Raw genomic sequence first — 19,824 nt, 5'->3', positions numbered from 1 at the left:
ATTGTCGTTCAGAAATCTGCTGGTAGTGTACATGGGTTCATTGTCATTCAGAAATCTGCTGGTAGTGTACATGGGTTCATTGTCATTCAGAAATCTGCTGGTTGTGTACATGGGTTCATTGTCGTTCAGAAATCTGTTGGTAGTGTACGTGGGTTCATTGTCATTCAGAAATCTGTTGGTAGTGTACGTGGGTTCATTGTCGTTCAGAAATCTGCTGGTAGTGTACATGGGTTCATTGTTCATTCAGAAATCTGCTGGTAGTGTACATGGGTTCATTGTTCATTCAGAAATCTGCTGGTAGTGTACGTGGGTTCATTGTTCATTCAGAAATCTGCTGGTTGTGTACATGGGTTCATTGTTCATTCAGAAATCTGCTGGTAGTGTACATGGGTTCATTGTTCATTCAGAAATCTGCTGGTAGTGTACATGGGTTCATTGTTCATTCAGAAATCTGCTGGTAGTGTACGTGGGTTCATTGTTCATTCAGAAATCTGCTGGTTGTGTACATGGGTTCATTGTTCATTCAGAAATCTGCTGGTAGTGTACATGGGTTCATTGTCATTCAGAAATCTGCTGGTAGTGTACATGGGTTCATTGTTCATTCAGAAATCTGCTGGTAGTGTACGTGGGTTCATTGTTCATTCAGAAATCTGCTGGTAGTGTACATGGGTTCATTGTCATTCAGAAATCTGCTGGTAGTGTACGTGGTTCATTGTTCATTCAGAAATCTGCTGGTTGTGTACATGGGTTCATTGTCATTCAGAAATCTGCTGGTAGTGTACGTGGGTTCATTGTTCATTCAGAAATCTGCTGGTAGTGTACGTGGGTTCATTGTTCATTCAGAAATCTGCTGGTAGTGTACGTGGTTCATTGTTCATTCAGAAATCTGCTGGTTGTGTACATGGGTTCATTGTCATTCAGAAATCTGCTGGTAGTGTACGTGGGTTCATTGTTCATTCAGAAATCTGCTGGTAGTGTACGTGGGTTCATTGTTCATTCAGAAATCTGCTGGTAGTGTACGTGGGTTCATTGTCATTCAGAAATCTGCTGGTAGTGTACGTGGGTTCATTGTCGTTCAGAAATCTGCTGGTAGTGTACATGGGTTCATTGTCATTCAGAAATCTGCTGGTAGTGTACATGGGTTCATTGTTCATTCAGAAATCTGCTGGTTGTGTACATGGGTTCATTGTTCATTCTGAAATCTGCTGGTAGTGTACGTGGGTTCATTGTTCATTCAGAAATCTGCTGGTAGTGTACGTGGGTTCATTGTCATTCAGAAATCTGCTGGTAGTGTACGTGGTTCATTGTTCATTCAGAAATCTGCTGGTTGTGTACATGGGTTCATTGTCATTCAGAAATCTGCTGGTAGTGTACATGGGTTCATTGTCGTTCAGAAATCTGCTGGTAGTGTACGTGGGTTCATTGTTATTCAGAAATCTGTTGGTTGTGTACATGGGTTCATTGTTCATTTCGAAATTTGAAGTGGAAGGGAAGAAGCTGTTCCTAAAACACTGAGTGTGTGTCTTCAGGCTCCTGTACCTCCTCCTTGATGGTAGCAATGGGCAGTATGGGTACAATTCCCATTGCTGCTTGTAAGGAGCTTGTATGTTCTCCCCGTGACCATGTGAGTTTCCTCTGGGTGCTCTGATTTCCTCCCACAGGCTAAAGATGTACCAGTTGTTAGGTTAATTGGTCATTATGAATTGTCCTGAGATTAAGCTAGAATTAGATCAGGGGACTGCTGGCGGTGCAGCTCGAAGGACCATAAAGACCTATTACATGCTAAATGTCAATAAATAAATAAAAGAGGGCCTGTCCTGGGTGATAGGGTCCTTAATGATGGACATGCCTTTTGAAGCTGTCCTCGATGGTGGGTGATTAGATGCCAGCATCCAGTATCTAATGCACTCCCACACTCCCTGCCAGGTGACAGTGAGGTACCCCATGCATGTCCCACACTCCCTGCCAGGTGACAGTGAGGTACCCCATGCGTGTCCACATGGGGAGGAGGTGTTCCCACTCTGGAAGGAAGCATTGCTGGAGGAACAGACTCCATTGCTCAGATCCTCTTACTATCTTTCCTTTCAGTTAGTCCTGACGAAGGGTCTCGGCCCGAAACGTCGACAGCGCTTCTCCCTATAGATGCTGCCTGGCCTGCTGCGTTCCACCAGCATTTTGTGTCTGTTGCTTCCATTGCTCGGAGCCAGATGTGCAGAGTGTGGTGTTCACTGGATATTGGTGTTCCTGTCTGTGCCACAGACCAGAGGGAAGTACAGTATGTAAGAGCCCCAGGAAGATTGACCAAGTCTAATACCCAGCACTCACTGGCCATGCTGTTCAAGATGGGCATTGTCCTATACCCAGCACTCACTGGCCATGCTGTTCAAGACGGGCATTGTCCTATACCCAGCACTCACTGAGCCATGTTAAGGTGGGAGATCCAGGAGCAGGATTTTTTGCACTGGGTCAGGAGGATGCCTTGAATATGCTGCTGGGGAGGTGCTGGAGGAAGATACAATAGAGGTGTACTAGAGGCTGTTTAGCGAGGGCCATGAACATGCAAGGAATGGAAGGACATTAAGGTTCAGAATAATTTATTTCCCATGTATACATCAAAACAAATCTGATGTTTGCATTAACAGCCAACTTTCCTAATGAAGTGCTGGCAAAAATGGGCATTATTTAGGCACAAGGCATTAGTTTAGAGTAGTAATTGAATATCTAACTAATCAGATTGGCACAACATCATGGGCTGAACAACCAGTACCATTCTATAAAACATCAACTGTTTACTCCCTTCCATAGATGCTGCCTGACCTGCTGAGTTTCTCTGGCATTTTGTCCATGTTGCTCAGGATTTTCTGCATCTGCAGTATCTCTTGTGTTCACAATGGATTGTTGGAAAGCTGCTCAGTCTCTTTGGGATGCCCCATCAGAGGATGACCTCAGGAATGGCAGACACCGAGCTTAGGAGGTTCAATGCAGCAACACGATTTCCAACAGCAAGATCCAAATGTGAAATTTTGGGACTGGTCATGGAATTGAACAGAACCCCGTTCACCATCTAGAGATGAACAATGGGAGGGTCACACTGTGGGTGGGGTGGTACTGAGGGAGGGGTGGTACCGAGGGAGGGTCACACTGTGTGTGGGGTGGTACTGAGGGAGGGGTGGTACCAAGGGAGGGTCACAATGTGGGAGGGGTGGTACTGAGGGAGGGTCACACTGTGGGAGGGGTGGTACCGAGGGAGGGTCACACCGTGGGAGGGGTGGTACTGAGGGAGGGTCACTCTGTGGGAGGGGTGGTACCGAGGGAGGGTCACACTGTGGGAAGGGTGGTACCGAGGGAGGGTCACACCGTGGGAGGGGTGGTACTGAGGGAGGGTCACACCATGGGAGGGGTGGTACTGAGGGAGGGTCACACTGTGGGAGGGGTGGTACCGAGGGAGGGTCACACCGTGGGAGGGGTGGTACTGAGGGAGGGTCACACTGTAGGAGGGGTGGTACCGAGGGAGGGTCACACCGTGGGAGGGGTGGTACTGAGGGAGGGGTAGTACTCAGGGAGGGTCACACTGTGTGAGGGTGGTACCGAGGGAGGGTCACACCATGGGAGGGGTGGTACTGTGGGAGGGTCACAGTGTGGGAGGGGTGGTACCGAGGGAGGGTCACACCGTGGGAGGGGTGGTACTGAGGGAGGGGTAGTACTCAGGGAGGGTCACACTGGGTGAGGGTGGTACTGAGGGAGGGTCACACCGTGGGAGGGGTGGTACTGAGGGAGGGGTGGTACTGAGGGAGGGTCACACTGTGTGAGGGTGGTAGCGAGGGAGGGTCACACCGTGGGAGGGGTGGTACTGAGGGAGGGGTAGTACTCAGGGAGGGTCACACTGGGTGAGGGTGGTACCGAGGAAGGGTCACACCGTGGGAGGGGTGGTACTGAGGGAGGGGTGGTACTGAGGGAGGGTCACACTGTGTGAGGGTGGTACCGAGGGAGGGTCACACCGTGGGAGGGGTGGTACTGAGGGAGGGGTAGTACTCAGGGAGGGTCACACTGGGTGAGGGTGGTACTGAGGGAGGGTCACACTGGGTGAGGGTGGTACTGAGGGAGGGTCACACCGTGGGAGGGGTGGTACTGAGGGAGCGCCGCGCTGCGGGAGGGGAGGTGCTGTGTGACGTGCAGAGGCCGATCCCAGGACACGGTTCAGAAACATCTCCCAGGAGCCGGGTTCCACAGATCCCCGGCGCAGCGCAAAATATTGCTGACGGACCGCGGAAACATTCTGGGCCGGTGGCGATCGGACGAACTGTTAAAGCACCGGATGGGGTGGGCGCCAGTCAGATGCAAGCTGCAGCGCTGAGTTGTGCGGGGATCGGAGCGGACCGACAGCACCGGGCGCAGGGTCGGTGCGAAAGCGGCGCAGGAGGAGCGCGAGGAGGGGGCGGCGATGAGCGGCCCCTCACAGAACGGGGTCAGTCTGTGCGAGAAGGCGCTGCACATCGTTACCGAGCTCTGCTTTCGGGGGCTGGTGGAACGCAACAAATGCTACGAATTCATCTTCAGTGGAGAGCGGCGGAGCGGAGTCAACGGGGCAGGTAACGGAGGGCGAAAGGGGCAGGGAGGAGAGGAAGGTTGGGGAAAGGGGGATGAGGAATAGGGAGAAGAGGGAGGGTGAGGTCGGAGGGAGCGGTGTCAAGCTGCGGGACCGTCCACCTGTTGCTTCGAGCATTGACTCCAACCCGCGGCAAGCCACGTCCTCTCCGCCCCATTCCCGAATCCTCCCCAGCTACACTCCCCCTTCCCATTCCCCAACCTTCTCTCCTCCTCCCCATTCCCAAACTCTCCCCAACCTGCTCCCCCTTCCCCATTCCCAAACTCTCCCCAACCTGCTCCCCCTCCCCATTCCTAAACCCTCCTCCCAACCCGCTCCCCTCCTCCCCATTCCCAAACCATCCTCCAACCCGCTCCCCTCCTCCCCATTCCTAAACCCTCCTCCAACCTGCTCTCCTCCTCCCATTCCCAATTCCCCCCCAACCCGCTCCCCATCTCCAACTCTCATTCCCTTCCCTCCATCCTCTTCCTCAATTCCATACACTTTTCCCCAACCTTTCTCCTCTTTCCCCATTCATCTCTTTTCTAGCCCCTCCCCCTCCTCCACCCTCACCTACTCAACCTCTCTTTCCCCTCTCCCGCACTCGTCTCAACCCAACCTCAGTCCCTCACCCCATTCTCCACTACTCCTCCTTCCATTCTCTCTTCTCCACCCTCTCATCCATCCCTCTCCTTTCCCTCTCTACCTCTCCCCCTCGCTCCTCCCCCTCTCTTCCTCAGTTCTTCTCCCCCTCTTACCCTCCTCTCCCTTCCGCCCCTCTCTCCCTCGCCCATCCCCTTCTTCCCTGGCATATTACTCTTCCCGTTTCCCCTCTTCCCCTTCTCCACCTCGTCCATCGTCCCTTCCGCTTTTCCTCGTCTGTATCTCTTCAGTCCCTGTTTCCTTTTCCCCTTCCCCCACGTCGCTCCTCTCTTTCCCTCTCTCTCCCCGTCTGTATCTCTTCAGTCCCTCTTTCCTTTTCCCCTTCCCCCTCCTTCTTCTCCCCTTAGCCTCCTTCTCCCTTCCACTCTCTGCCTTTCCACCACCTCCCTCTGTCCCATCCGCTCCTCTTTTACCCTCTCGCCCTCTCCCGGCAGACTGCGAACGGAATGGTGTTGTTGCGGCTCCCCTGGCGGCGCTGGGTCCGGCGGAGAGAAGGTCTCTCTTGTCCTCCAGTAGGTATGGGGTTGTCCCGGCTCCGGGACTTACACCGCATTCGTTCCTCCAGACCGCGACCAGGTCTGACTATCAACCAACTGCCGACCCCCGTTAACTCGAGACTTAAGATAGAGTTTAAATCCGGACTGGCCTTGGGTTCCGTCTCCTTCCCCCCTCTCTCTCTGAGCTGTTTAAATCTCTCCTGCTCCTTTTGGCATCTCTATCTCTGTCTCTCTCTAACTCTCTCCGAAGTTCTCAACCCTTGGTTCTCCCCCACCCACCCAGCCTGAAGGTCATATAACACGCTCCCTCCCACCCTCTCTCTCTCCTGGGGTCACACTTCCCTCCGACCTATGCTTCATCGATCAGTGGCAGTGTGGGAAGACCATTAATTTCCAGATTCACCAGGATTGGGATTCCTGATAAACTATTAACACAACAATACTTATTTTTATCAATTTGTGTAAAGTATTTGTTTTCAAGTGAAGCTGCGCAGGCAGGCAAGGCACAAAACTTAAGTTGGAAAAATGCTTCTAATAAATATCTCCGAAGTTCTATTCAATGGACCAGCAATCTAATTTGGAGTGCAAAAGATCATCTCAGAATTGGAATCAGAATCAGGTTTATTATGACTGACATATCTTGTGAACTTTGTGTTTTTCAGCAACAGTACAGTGTAGCACATAAAGTGCACTATGAATTATAATTAGGAATTATATTTTTAAAAAAGTAATATAATATAAATGGAATACTAAGGTAAGGTAGCCAATAATATTAACGAGGATTCCAAAATATTCTTCAGACATGTAAAGTGTAAAAGAGGGGTGAGAGTAGACATTGGACTGCTGAAAAACTGCACTAGAGAGGTAAAATGGCGGACGAACTAAGTAAGTATTTTGCATCACCCTTCACTATGGAAAACACAAGCAGTATGCTGGATGTTCGAGAGTGTCAGGTGACAGAAGTGAATGAAGTGAAACTGAAGGTAGAAAAGTCACCTGGATCAGATGGTGCACACCCCAGAGTCCTGAAAGGGGAGGCACTAGTAACGGTCTTTTAAGAATCACTAGATTCTAGAATCATTCTGGAAGACTGGAAAATTGCAAATGTCACACCACTCTTCAAGAAGGGAGAGAGACAGAAGAAAGGAAACTATAGGATAGTTAGTCTGACCTCAGTAGCTGGGAAGATGTTGGAGTCCATTATTAACGACGTGGTTTCGAGGTACTTGGAGGCACATGATAAAATAGGCCGTAGCCAGCATGGTTTCCTCAAGGGAAAATCTTGTCTGACAAATCTGTTTGAACTCTTTGAAGAAATATCAAGTAGGAGAGATAAAGCTGAATCAGTCGACGTTGTGTATTTGGATTTTCTGAAGACCTTTGACAAGCTGCCACACATGAGGCTCCTTAACTTGTTAAGAGCCCATGGTATTACAGGAAAGATTCCAGCATGGATAAAGCATTGGCTGGTTTGCAGGAGGCAGAGTGGGAATAAAAGGAGCACTTTTCTGGTTGGCTGCTGGTGACTCGTGGTGTTCCCCAGGGACCGCTTCTTTTTACGTTATATGTCAATAATTCGGATGATGGAATTGATGGCTTTGTTGCAAAGTTTGCAGACGATATGAAGGCAGGTGAAGGGGCAGGTAGTGTTGAGGAAGCAGAGAGGCTACATAAGGACTTAGAACAATTAGGAGAATGGGGAAAGAAGTGGCAGATGGAATACAGTGTCGGAAAGTGTACAGTCATGCACTTTGGTAGAAGAAATAAAAGCAGAGACTATTTTCAAAATGGAGAGAAGTCTCACTTGGGAATCCTCATGTAGGCTTATCAAATGAGGAGCTTTAATGGCTGAGGGGGGATCGCATTGAAACCTATTGAATGTTGAAAGGTCTTGATAGAGTGGGTGTGGAGAGGATGTTTCCTATGGTGGGGGAGTCTAAGGTCAGAGGACACAACCTCAGAATAGATGGATATCCTTTTAGAATGGAGAAGATAGGAATTTCTTTAGCCTGAGAGTGGTGTATGTGGAATTCTTTGCCACGTGTGGCTGTGGAGACCAAGTATATTTAAGGCAGAGATTGATAGATTCTCGATTAGTCAGGACATGAAGGGAGAAGGAAGGAAATTGGGACTGAGAGGGAAATGGATCAGTAAAATGGCAGAGCAGACTTGATGGGCCAAATGGCTTAATCCTGCTCCTACATGTAATGGTCTAATATACTGTATCATTATATTAGCAAATAATAATGTAATATATAGTGAAAACATATATTTGTGTGCAAACGAAAATTTTATTTCTATACAGTATATTATATGTGGCAACATATATAACTATATAATTCAAACTTATGTAACACTCTCTTTCCGTATGTATATACGGTAGATAAATATGTGGATATCCCTCATGTGAACCCTTGGGGATGTTTGGGTTAACCTATTGTTGCAATGTTACTCGCAGTGCGGCAATTGAAGTATAATTACAGATCCAGAGATAGCAAGGCGTTTAGTGAGAAGGATGCTGCATTCAGATAGCGTCTTTCAATGGCTGTGAGAGTAGCCTCCAGCACTCAGAGGCAGACAGTATGCACTGTGTCTGGGATACTTTCACGCTGATTCTAGTTCAGAGTGAGGTGTGAACAATGTGATAACTCAAAGTTCAAAGTCAATTTATGAAAGAACATGTATGTCACCATATACTAGCTGAGATTCATTTTCTTGTGGGCATTCACAGGAAATACAAAGAAATGCATTGTAATTTAAGAAAAACTATAACATAAGCAAAGACTGATAAACAGCAAATGTGCAAGTACTATATATTTATATATACAACATGTATATAAAGTGTACATATACCTTAAATCTATGCCCTCTAGTTTTGGACTCTCTGACCCTGGGGAAGAGAGTTACTGTCCACCCTCTCTATGCTGTCATGATTTTATAAATCTTGATAAGGTCATAAGGCCTGCTGCGATCTGGGGGGATAAAAGTCCCAGCCTGTCTAATCTTGTGTACAGGCCCTTTGGCCCGCTGTGTTTCTGCTGAGTATCAAATTCATTGATATGAATCTCACTTGTCTGCAGAAATTCCGTATCCCTCTATCCTCTGTTCATTCCATCACTTGCCCAGCTGACCCTTAAATGTGTTACTGTTTCTGCCACCACCATCTCCATGGCAGCTAGTCTCAGATACCGACTACTCAAGGTGAAAAATTTACCCCATCCCCGGGGCCCTTTAAAGCTGCACCCTCTCACCTTAAGCAAATTTGAATGTGGGATATTGGGTTAATGGCAGGATTCTGCAGTGTGCAGGAACAGAGGGATCTCGGACTTCACATCCATAGATCCCTCAAAGTTGCCACGCAAGTTGACAGGGTGATGAAGGTGTACGGCGTGTTGGCCTTCATTAGTCAGGGGACTGAGTTAAGAGCTGTAAGATAATGTTGCAGCTCTATAAAAGTCTGGTTAGATTAGAATTGGAATATTGTAATACAGCGCCAACTCTCAGACACCTCCTCTTACTCAGTGCCAACTCTCAGAAACCTCCTCTTACTCAGTGCCAACTCTCAGAAACCTCCTCTTACTCAGCGCCAACTCTCAGACACCTCTTAATCAGCACCAACTCTCAGACACCTCCTCTTACTCAGCGCCAACTCAGACGCCTCCTCTTACTCAGCGCCAACTCAGACACCTCCTCTTACTCAGTGCCAAATCTCAGATACCTCCTCTTACTCAGCACCAACTCAGACGCCTCCTCTTACTCAGCGCCAACTCAGACGCCTCCTCTTACTCAGCGCCAACTCTCAGAAACCTCCTCTTACTCAGTGCCAACTCTCAGAAACCTCCTCTTACTCAGTGCCAACTCTCAGACGCCTCCTCTTACTCAGCGCCAACTCAGACACCTCCTCTTACTCAGCACCAACTCTCAGACACCTCCTCTTACTCAGCACCAACTCTCAGACACCTCCACTTACTCAGCACCAACTCAGAAACCTCCTCTTACTCAGCGCCAACTCTCAGAAACCTCCTCTTACTCAGTGCCAACTCTCAGACACCTCCTCTTACTCAGCGCCAACTCAGACGCCTCCTCTTACTCAGCGCCAACTCAGACACCTCCTCTTACTCAGTGCCAACTCTCAGAAACCTCCTCTTACTCAGCGCCAACTCAGACACCTCCTCTTACTCAGTGCCAACTCTCAGACACCTCCTCTTACTCAGCGCCAACTCAGACGCCTCCTCTTACTCAGCGCCAACTCAGACACCTCCTCTTACTCAGCGCCAACTCAGACACCTCCTCTTACTCAGCGCCAACTCAGACACCTCCTCTTACTCAGTGCCAACTCTCAGATACCTCCTCTTACTCAGCGCCAACTCTCAGACACCTCCTCTTACTCAGCGCCAACTCAGACACCTCCTCTTACTCAGCGCGAACTCAGACACCTCCTCTTACTCAGCACCAACTCTCAGACACTTCCTCTTACTCAGTGCCAACTCTCAGACACCTCCTCTTACTCAGCGCCAACTCTCAGTCACCTCCTCTTACTCAGCACCAACTCTCAGACACCTCCTCTTACTCAGCGCCAACTCTCAGACACCTCCTCTTACTCAGCGCCAACTCTCAGACACCTCCTCTTACTCAGCACCAACTCTCAGACACCTCCTCTTACTCAGCGCCAACTCTCAGACACCTCCTCTTACTCAGCACCAACTCTCAGACACCTCCTCTTACTCAGCGCCAACTCTCAGACACCTCCTCTTACTCAGCGCCAACTCTCAGACACCTCCTCTTACTCAGCGCCAACTCTCAGACACCTCCTCTTACTCAGCACCAACTCTCAGACACTTCCTCTTACTCAGCGCCAACTCAGACACCTCCTCTTACTCAGCGCCAACTCAGACACCTCCTCTTACTCAGCACCAACTCTCAGACACCTCCTCTTACTCAGCGCCAACTCTCAGACACCTCCTCTTACTCAGCACCAACTCTCAGACACCTCCTCTTACTCAGCGCCAACTCTCAGACACCTCCTCTTACTCAGCACCAACTCTCAGACACCTCCTCTTACTCAGCACCAACTCTCAGACACCTCCTCTTACTCAGTGCCAACTCTCAGACACCTCCTCTTACTCAGCGCCAACTCAGACACCTCCTCTTACTCAGCGCCAACTCTCAGACACCTCCTCTTACTCAGTGCCAACTCTCAGACACCTCCTCTTACTCAGCGCCAACTCTCAGACACCTCCTCTTATTCAGCGCCAACTCAGACACCTCCTCTTACTCAGCACCAACTCTCAGACACCTCCTCTTACTCAGCGCCAACTCTCAGACACCTCCTCTTACTCAGCACCAACTCTCAGACACTTCCTCTTACTCAGCGCCAACTCAGACACCTCCTCTTACTCAGCGCCAACTCAGACACCTCCTCTTACTCAGCACCAACTCTCAGACACCTCCTCTTACTCAGTGCCAACTCTCAGACACCTCCTCTTACTCAGCACCAACTCTCAGACACTTCCTCTTACTCAGCGCCAACTCAGACACCTCCTCTTACTCAGCGCCAACTCAGACACCTCCTCTTACTCAGCACCAACTCTCAGACACTTCCTCTTACTCAGCGCCAACTCAGACACTTCCTCTTACTCAGCGCCAACTCAGACACCTCCTCTTACTCAGCACCAACTCTCAGAAACCTCCTCTTACTCAGTGCCAACTCTCAGAAACCTCCTCTTACTCAGCGCCAACTCAGATACCTCCTCTTACTCAGCGCCAACTCAGACACTTCCTCTTACTCAGCACCAACTCTCAGACACCTCCTCTTGCTCAGTGCCAACTCTCAGACACCTCCTCTTACTCAGCACCAACTCTCAGAAACCTCCTCTCACTCAACACCAACTCAGACACCTCCTCTTACTCAACACCAACTCTCAGAAACCTTCTCTTACTCAGTGCCAACTCTCAGACACCTCCTCTTACTCAGCGCCAACTCAGACACCTCCTCTTACTCAGTGCCAACTCTCAGACACCTCCTCTTACTCAGCGCCAACTCAGACACCTCCTCTTACTCAGCGCCAACTCTCAGACACCTCCTCTTACTCAGCGCCAACTCTCAGAAACCTCCTCTTACTCAGCCCCAACTCAGACACCTCCTCTTACTCAGCGCCAACTCAGACACTTCCTCTTACTCAGCACCAACTCTCAGACACCTCCTCTTACTCAGTGCCAACTCTCAGACACCTCCTCTTACTCAGCGCCAACTCAGACACCTCTTCTTACTCAGCGCCAACTCAGACACCTCCTCTTACTCAGTGCCAACTCTCAGACACCTCCTCTTACTCAGCGCCAACTCAGACACCTCCTCTTACTCAGCACCAACTCTCAGAAACCTCCTCTTACTCAGTGCCAACTCTCAGAAACCTCCTCTTACTCAGTGCCAACTCTCAGATACCTCCTCTTACTTACCCCTTGAACAGGACCCCATAAAGGAACTCCAGACCATTGTCTTCCACACCATCACCAACCTTATTGACTCTTGGGATCTCCAATCCACCACCCACACCTCCCGTTTCTACCTCCTCCCCAAGATCCACAAACCATTTATCCAGGTAGACCCATTGTTTCAGCTTGTTTCTGCCCCACTGAACCTGTATCGGTATACCTCGACTCTGTTTTATCCCCACTAGTTCAATCCCTTTCTACTGACATCCGTGACACCTCACGCACTCTGGATCTTTTCAATGATTTCAGGTTCCCAGGCCCTCATCACCTTATTTTTACTATTGATGTCCAGTCCCTATACACCTCCATCCCCCACCAGGAAGGCTTCAAAGCCCCCCATTTCTTTCTGGACACCAGACCCAACTAGTTCCCCTCCACCACCGCTCTCCTCTGCCTAGCAGAACTTGTCCTCACTTTCAATAATTTCTCCTTTGGGTCCTCCCACCCACTTCCTTAAAAAAAAAAGGGGTAGCCATGGGCACTCGCATGAGTCTCAGCTGTGCCTGCCTGTTTGTCGGCTACGTGGAACAGTCTATGTTGCAAGCCTGCACTGGTGACCATCCCACACTTTTCCTACGCTACACCGATGAATATATTGGTGCTGCTTCCTGCACCCATGTTGAACTCATCAATTTCATCCATTTCGCCTCCAACTTCTACCCCGCCCTCAATTTCACCTAGTCCATCTCCGACACCTCCCTCCCCTTTCTCGATCTCGCTGTCTCTATCGCTGGAGACAGCTTATCTGCTGATGTCTATTACAAACCCATGGACTCTCGCAGCTACCTAGACTATGCCTCCTCCCACCCTATCACTTGTAAAAACACCATCCCAGTTCCTCTGTCTCCACCGCATCTGCTCTTGGGATGAGGCTTTTCATTCCAGAATGGAGATATCCTCCTTTTTCAAAGAAAGGGGCTTCCCTTCCACCACAATCAATGCTGCCCTCAACTGTATCTCTTGCTTTTCAAGAATGTCTGCTCCCACCCCATCCTCCCACCACCCTACCAGGGATAGGGTTCCTCGTCCTCACCCACAACCCCACCAGCCTCCGCATCCAGCACATAATTCTCTGAAACTTCCACCATCTCCAACAAGATCCCACCACTAAACGCATCATTCCCTCCCCCCCCACTTTCTGCTTTCCACAGGGATCGTTTCCTATGCAACTCTCTTGTCCATTTATTCCTCCCCATTGATCTCCCTCCTGGTACTTATCCTTGCAAGCAGAACAAATGCTACACCTGCCCTTACACCTCCTCCCTCACCACCATTCAGGGCCCTAAACAGTCCTTCCAGGTGAGGCAACACTTCACCTGCGAGTTTGTTGCTGCTCCCAGTGTGGCCTCCTGTATATTGGTGAAACCGATGTAGATTTGAAGACCACTTCACCAAGCATCTACACACCATATGCCAGAACAAGCAGGATCTCCCAGTTACCACCGATCTTAATTCCACTTCCCACTGCCGTGATCAGGACACACTCAGGTTGGAGAAACAACATCTTATATTCTGTCTGGGTAGCCTCCAACCTGATAGCATGAACATCGATTTCTCAAACTTCCAGAAATGTCCCCAACCCCCTTCCCCCTTCCCCATTCCCCATCCCCTTTTCCCTCTCTCACCTTTTCTCCTTGCCTGCCCATCGTCTCCCTCTGGTGCTCCCCCTCCCCCCTTTTCATTCATCCATGGTCTTCCGTCTCTTTCACCAATCAACCTCCCAGCTCTTTGCTTCATCCTCCCCCTCCGAGTTTCACCTATCGCCTGGAGTTTCTCCCCTCACCCTACCTTTTAAATCAACTCCTCAGCTTTCTTTCTCTAGTCCTGCCAAATGGTTTCGACCCGAAACGTTGACTGTACTCTTTTCCATAGATGCTGCCTGGCCTGCTGAGTTCCTCCAGCATCTTGTGTGTGTTGCTTGGAGTATTGTATTCAGTTCTGCACCCCTCATTATAGGAAGGATGTGAATGCTTTAGAGCGTAGAGCGAGTGCAGCGATTTACCAGGATGCTTCCTGGATTAGGGAGCATGTTTTATGAGGATAGGTTGAGTGAGGAGGGCTTTTCTCTTTGGAGTGAAAGAGGAGGAGAAGTGACTTGATAGAGGTGTACATGATGAAGGAAGCATTAGATTGATCTTACAGGATGCTAAGAGGTCAGCACAACATTGTGGGCCGAAGGGCCTGTACTGTTCTGTTTTCTAAACCTGCACCCTCCAGTGTTAGACATCCCCACCCTGAGAAACAGACAAATTGTGACAGGTTGGTGCAGAAACTAGTAACGGAAGCCAGCAGCACAGAGGAATCCCAAGTTAGTAAAAAGCAGCAAAGCTGAGCAGTCCTTATTTGAATGCATGCTGTGTTTGCAATAAGACGGATTGTCTGACAAAACTGACAGCAAACTCTGAGTGTGATCTGACAGTTGTTCTAATGACGCGGTTCCAGGGCCACCAGGATGTTGCTGGTTACGCCCTGTTCCTGTGGGAAAGGAAGTGGGCTAGGCTTTTAACCGAGGGGGTAGGGCTGAGCAGGTGGTAGGTGGACCAAGGAGGCATGAAAGATACTGGCAGATTGACTCAGGTGGGGAATGGAGAGGGATGGAGTTGGGAAACAGGCAGGGCTGTGATAGGTGGTATTGGGGGACAGAAAGGACTGTGATAGGTGGTATTGGGGGACAGGACTGTGATAGGTGGTATTGGGGGACAGAAAGGACTGTGATAGGTGGTATTGGGGGACAGACAGGACTGTGATAGGTGGTATTGGGGGACAGGACTGTGATAGGTGGTATTGGGGGACAGACAGGACTGTGATAGGTGGTATTGGGGGACAGGACTGTGATAGGTGGTATTGGGGGACAGACAGGACTGTGAAAGGTGGTATTGGGGGACAGGACTGTGACAGGTGGTATTGGGGGACAGACAGGACTGTGATAGGTGGTATTGGGGGACAGGACTGTGATAGGTGGTATTGGGGGACAGACAGGACTGTGATAGGTAGTATTGGGGGATAGACAGGACTGTGATAGGTGGTATTGGGGGACAGGACTGTGATAGGTGGTATTGGGGGACAGACAGGACTGTGATAGGTGGTATTGGGGGATAGACAGGACTGTGATAGGTGGTATTGGGGGACAGGACTGTGATAGGTGGTATTGGGGGACAGAAAGGACTGTGATAGGTGGTATTGGGGGACAGACAGGACTGTGATAGGTGGTATTGGGGGACAGGACTGTGATAGGTGGTATTGGGGGACAGACAGGACTGTGATAAGTAGTATTGGGGGACAGACAGGACTGTGATAGGTGGTATTGGGGGACAGACAGGACTGTGATAGGTGGTATTGGGGGATAGAAAGGACTGTGATAGGTGGTATTGGGGGACAGAAAGGTCTGTGATAGGTGGTATTGGGGGACAGAAAGGACTGTGATAGGTGGTATTGGGGGACAGGACTGTGATAGGTGGTATTGGGGGACAGAAAGGACTGTGATAGGTGGTATTGGGGGACAGACAGGACTGTGATAGGTGGTATTGGGGGACAGGACTGTGATAGGTAGCATTGGGGGATAGACAGGACTGTGATAGGTGGTATTGGGGGACAGAAAGGTCTGTGATAGGTGGTATTGGGGGACAGACAGGACTGTGATAGGTGGTATTGGGGGACAGGACTGTGATAGGTGGAATTGGGGGACAGGACTGTGATAGGTGGTATTGGGGGACAGGACTGTGATAGGTGGAATTGGGGGACAGGACTGTGATAGGTGGTATTGGGGGACAGGACTGTGATAGGTGGAATTGGGGGACAGGACTGTGATAGGTGGTATTGGGGGACAGACAGGACTGTGATAGGTGATATTGGGGGACAGGACTGTGATAGGTAGTATTGGGGGACAGACAGGATTGTGATAGGTGGTATTGGGGGACAGAAAGGACTGTGATAGGTGGTATTGGGGGACAGACAGGACTGTGATAGGTGGTATTGGGGGACAGGACTGTGATAGGTAGTATTGGGGGACAGACAGGACTGTGATAGGTGGTATTGGGGGACAGACAGGACTGTGATAGGTGGTATTGGGGGACAGACAGGACTGTGATAGGTAGTATTGGGGGACAGGACTGTGATAGGTAGTATTGGGGGATAGACAGGACTGTGATAGGTGGTATTGGGGGACAGACAGGACTGTGATAGGTGGTATTGGGGGATAGACAGGACTGTGATAGGTGGTATTGGGGGACAGACAGGACTGTGATAGGTGGTATTGGGGGATAGACAGGACTGTGATAGGTGGTATTGGGGGATAGACAGGACTGTGATAGGTAGTATTGGGGGACAGACAGGATTGTGATAGGTGGTATTGGGGGACAGAAAGGACTGTGATAGGTAGTATTGGGGGACAGACAGGACTGTGATAGGTGGTATTGGGGGACAGGACTGTGATAGGTAGTATTGGGGGACAGATAGGACTGTGATAGGTGGTATTGGGGGACAGAAAGGACTGTGATAGGTGGTATTGGGGGACAGAAAGGACTGTGATAGGTAGTATTGGGGGACAGGACTGTGATAGGTAGTATTGGGGGATAGACAGGACTGTGATAGGTGGTATTGGGGGACAGAAAGGACTGTGATAGGTGGTATTGGGGGACAGACAGGACTGTGATAGGTGGTATTGGGGGACAGGACTGTGATAGGTAGTATTGGGGGATAGACAGGACTGTGATAGGTTGTATTGGGGGATAGACAGGACTGTGATAGGTAGTATTGGGGGACAGGACTGTGATAGGTAGTATTGGGGGACAGACAGGACTGTGATAGGTGGTATTGGGGGACAGAAAGGACTGTGATAGGTGGTATTGGGGGACAGACAGGACTGTGATAGGTGGTATTGGGGGACAGAAAGGACTGTGATAGGTGGTATTGGGGGACAGACAGGACTGTGATAGGTGGTATTGGGGGACAGGACTGTGATAGGTAGTATTGGGGGACAGACAGGACTGTGATAGGTGGTATTGGGGGACAGGACTGTGATAGGTAGTATTGGGGGACAGACAGGACTGTGATAGGTGGTATTGGGGGACAGGACTGTGATAGGTAGTATTGGGGGATAGACAGGACTGTGATAGGTGGTATTGGGGGACAGACAGGACTGTGATAGGTGGTATTGGGGGACAGGACTGTGATAGGTGGTATTGGGGGACAGGACTGTGATAGGTAGTATTGGGGGATAGACAGGACTGTGATAGGTTGTATTGGGGGATAGACAGGACTGTGATAGGTAGTATTGGGGGACAGGACTGTGATAGGTAGTATTGGGGGACAGACAGGACTGTGATAGGTGGTATTGGGGGACAGAAAGGACTGTGATAGGTGGTATTGGGGGACAGACAGGACTGTGATAGGTGGTATTTGGGGACAGGACTGTGATAGGTAGTATTGGGGGACAGACAGGACTGTGATAGGTGGTATTGGGGGACAGAAAGGACAGTGATAGGTGGTATTGGGGGACAGACAGGACTGTGATAGGTGGTATTGGGGGACAGGACTGTGATAGGTAGTATTGGGGGACAGACAGGACTGTGATAGGTGGTATTGGGGGACAGGACTGTGATAGGTAGTATTGGGGGATAGACAGGACTGTGATAGGTGGTATTGGGGGACAGAAAGGACTGTGATAGGTGGTATTGGGGGACAGACAGGACTGTGATAGGTGGTATTGGGGGACAGGACTGTGATAGGTAGTATTGGGGGATAGACAGGACTGTGATAGGTTGTATTGGGGGATAGACAGGACTGTGATAGGTAGTATTGGGGGACAGGACTGTGATAGGTAGTATTGGGGGACAGACAGGACTGTGATAGGTGGTATTGGGGGACAGGACTGTGATAGGTAGTATTGGGGGATAGACAGGACTGTGATAGGTTGTATTGGGGGACAGACAGGACTGTGATAGGTTGTATTGGGGGATAGACAGGACTGTGATAGGTAGTATTGGGGGACAGGACTGTGATAGGTAGTATTGGGGGACAGACAGGACTGTGATAGGTAGTATTGGGGGACAGACAGGACTGTGATAGGTGGTATTGGGGGACAGAAAGGACTGTGATAGGTGGTATTGGGGGACAGGACTGTGATAGGTAGTATTGGGGGATAGACAGGACTGTGATAGGTGGTATTGGGGGACAGGACTGTGATAGGTGGTGTTGGGAAACAGGATGGAGGGACACCCTTTCAAAACAGAGATGCGGAGAAATTTCTTTAGCCAAAGGGTGGTGAATTTGTGGAATTTGTTGCCACATGCTGCTGTGGAGGCCGGGTCATTGGGGGTATTTAAGGTAGAGATTGATATGTTCTTGATTGGACACAGCATCAAAGGTTACGGGGAGAAGGTCAGGAACTGGGGTTGAGGAGCCATGATTGAATGGTGGAGCAGACTCGATGGGCCAAATGGCCTAATTCTGCTCCTTTGTCTTATGGTCTTATGTACAATATTCAGATCCGTTTGCTCACAGAAACCCAATAGAACCTATTAAAAAAGACCGCCATACACCCAGAGTGCTGAGACAAAACAGACTGTGCTGTTATTAATAGTAAACAAATAACATTTAGAACTGTAGCTCATGAAAGTGAGTCCACAGCCACAAAGCCAGTCACAGCTGAACCACAGCCTCAGTTCAGTGCAGAGACAAGCAGTGATCTGAACACTGGCCGTCCCTCTCCCCAGGCCTTTACACCCTGACCTTTTCAATCTGGTCAGAAATTAAATCAGCCACACATCTTTGCTCTTGGACCCGGGTCCTGCTGCTTCGATACGCTCTCAGGCCTGGGCCCTACCGGTTCAGTTCAGCCTGTACCTGACCTTTCCAATCTGGCCCAGCATTCATATCAAACAGTGGGTTGTTCCTCACTCTCAGGCCCAGGCCCTGCTGCCTCAGTTCTGCTGCTTGAATTGCCTCCAAGTCTGCTCCAGCAATCAACTCATTCCCTGCTCTTGGGTCCAGGCCCGCCATCTTGATTTGGCCCGTAAGCACCACGCCACAACTGTCCTGCATCTTCGAGACTCAGTTCACTCTGCAAAAATGCCAGGTCCTACTGGCGGTTCGAAGGCTCAACTCCAAAAGGGAAGATATTGTCATGACTGTTTACCAGAAAACATGTGAGCAGTAGGTAGTTAGTGGTTGTGTTTTCTTTCTATCAGCAAGTTGTTGCTGTGTTTCGCCACCACCAGCTCAAACTGCAACTTAAAGATGTTTTTTGCATTTTTATATTGTTCAGTGAAAGTTTCAGTAATTGTGCAAACACGAGGAAATCTGCAGATGCTGGAAATTCAAACAACACACACAAAATGCTGGTGGGACACAGCAGGCCAGGCAGCATCTATAAGGAGAAGCACTGTCGACGTTTCGGGCCGAGACCCTTCGTCCTGACACATCGACAGTGCTTCTCCTTATAGATGCTGCCTGGCCTGCTGTGTTCCACCAGCATTTTGTGTGTGTTGTCAGTAACTGTGACACAGTTGCTTCTGTCTTTTTCTGGAAACTTGGTTTCCGTGGCGGTTGTTATATTACTTGAATCTGGCTATCGCATCGATTAACTGT

The 19,824-nt window shown here is 49.7% G+C and overlaps 1 protein-coding gene across 1 annotated transcript in view; it reads left to right on the top strand.

Moving 5' to 3' along the window:
• The first annotated feature begins 4,194 nt into the window (after window positions 1-4,194).
• The window catches only part of LOC140734996 (synaptotagmin-10-like), a 79,097-nt gene continuing 63,467 nt past the window's right edge, over window positions 4,195-19,824 (top strand). Inside the window, exon 1 of the mRNA XM_073059792.1 lies at window positions 4,195-4,589. Coding sequence (XP_072915893.1) covers window positions 4,442-4,589 — 148 coding nt within the window. The 5' untranslated portion in view covers window positions 4,195-4,441. The remainder of the gene's footprint in view (window positions 4,590-19,824) is intronic.

Source organism: Hemitrygon akajei, chromosome 10, assembly GCF_048418815.1.
Source record: "Hemitrygon akajei chromosome 10, sHemAka1.3, whole genome shotgun sequence".
NCBI lineage: Eukaryota > Metazoa > Chordata > Chondrichthyes > Myliobatiformes > Dasyatidae > Hemitrygon > Hemitrygon akajei.
This window is presented reverse-complemented; position numbering and strand designations above follow the sequence as displayed.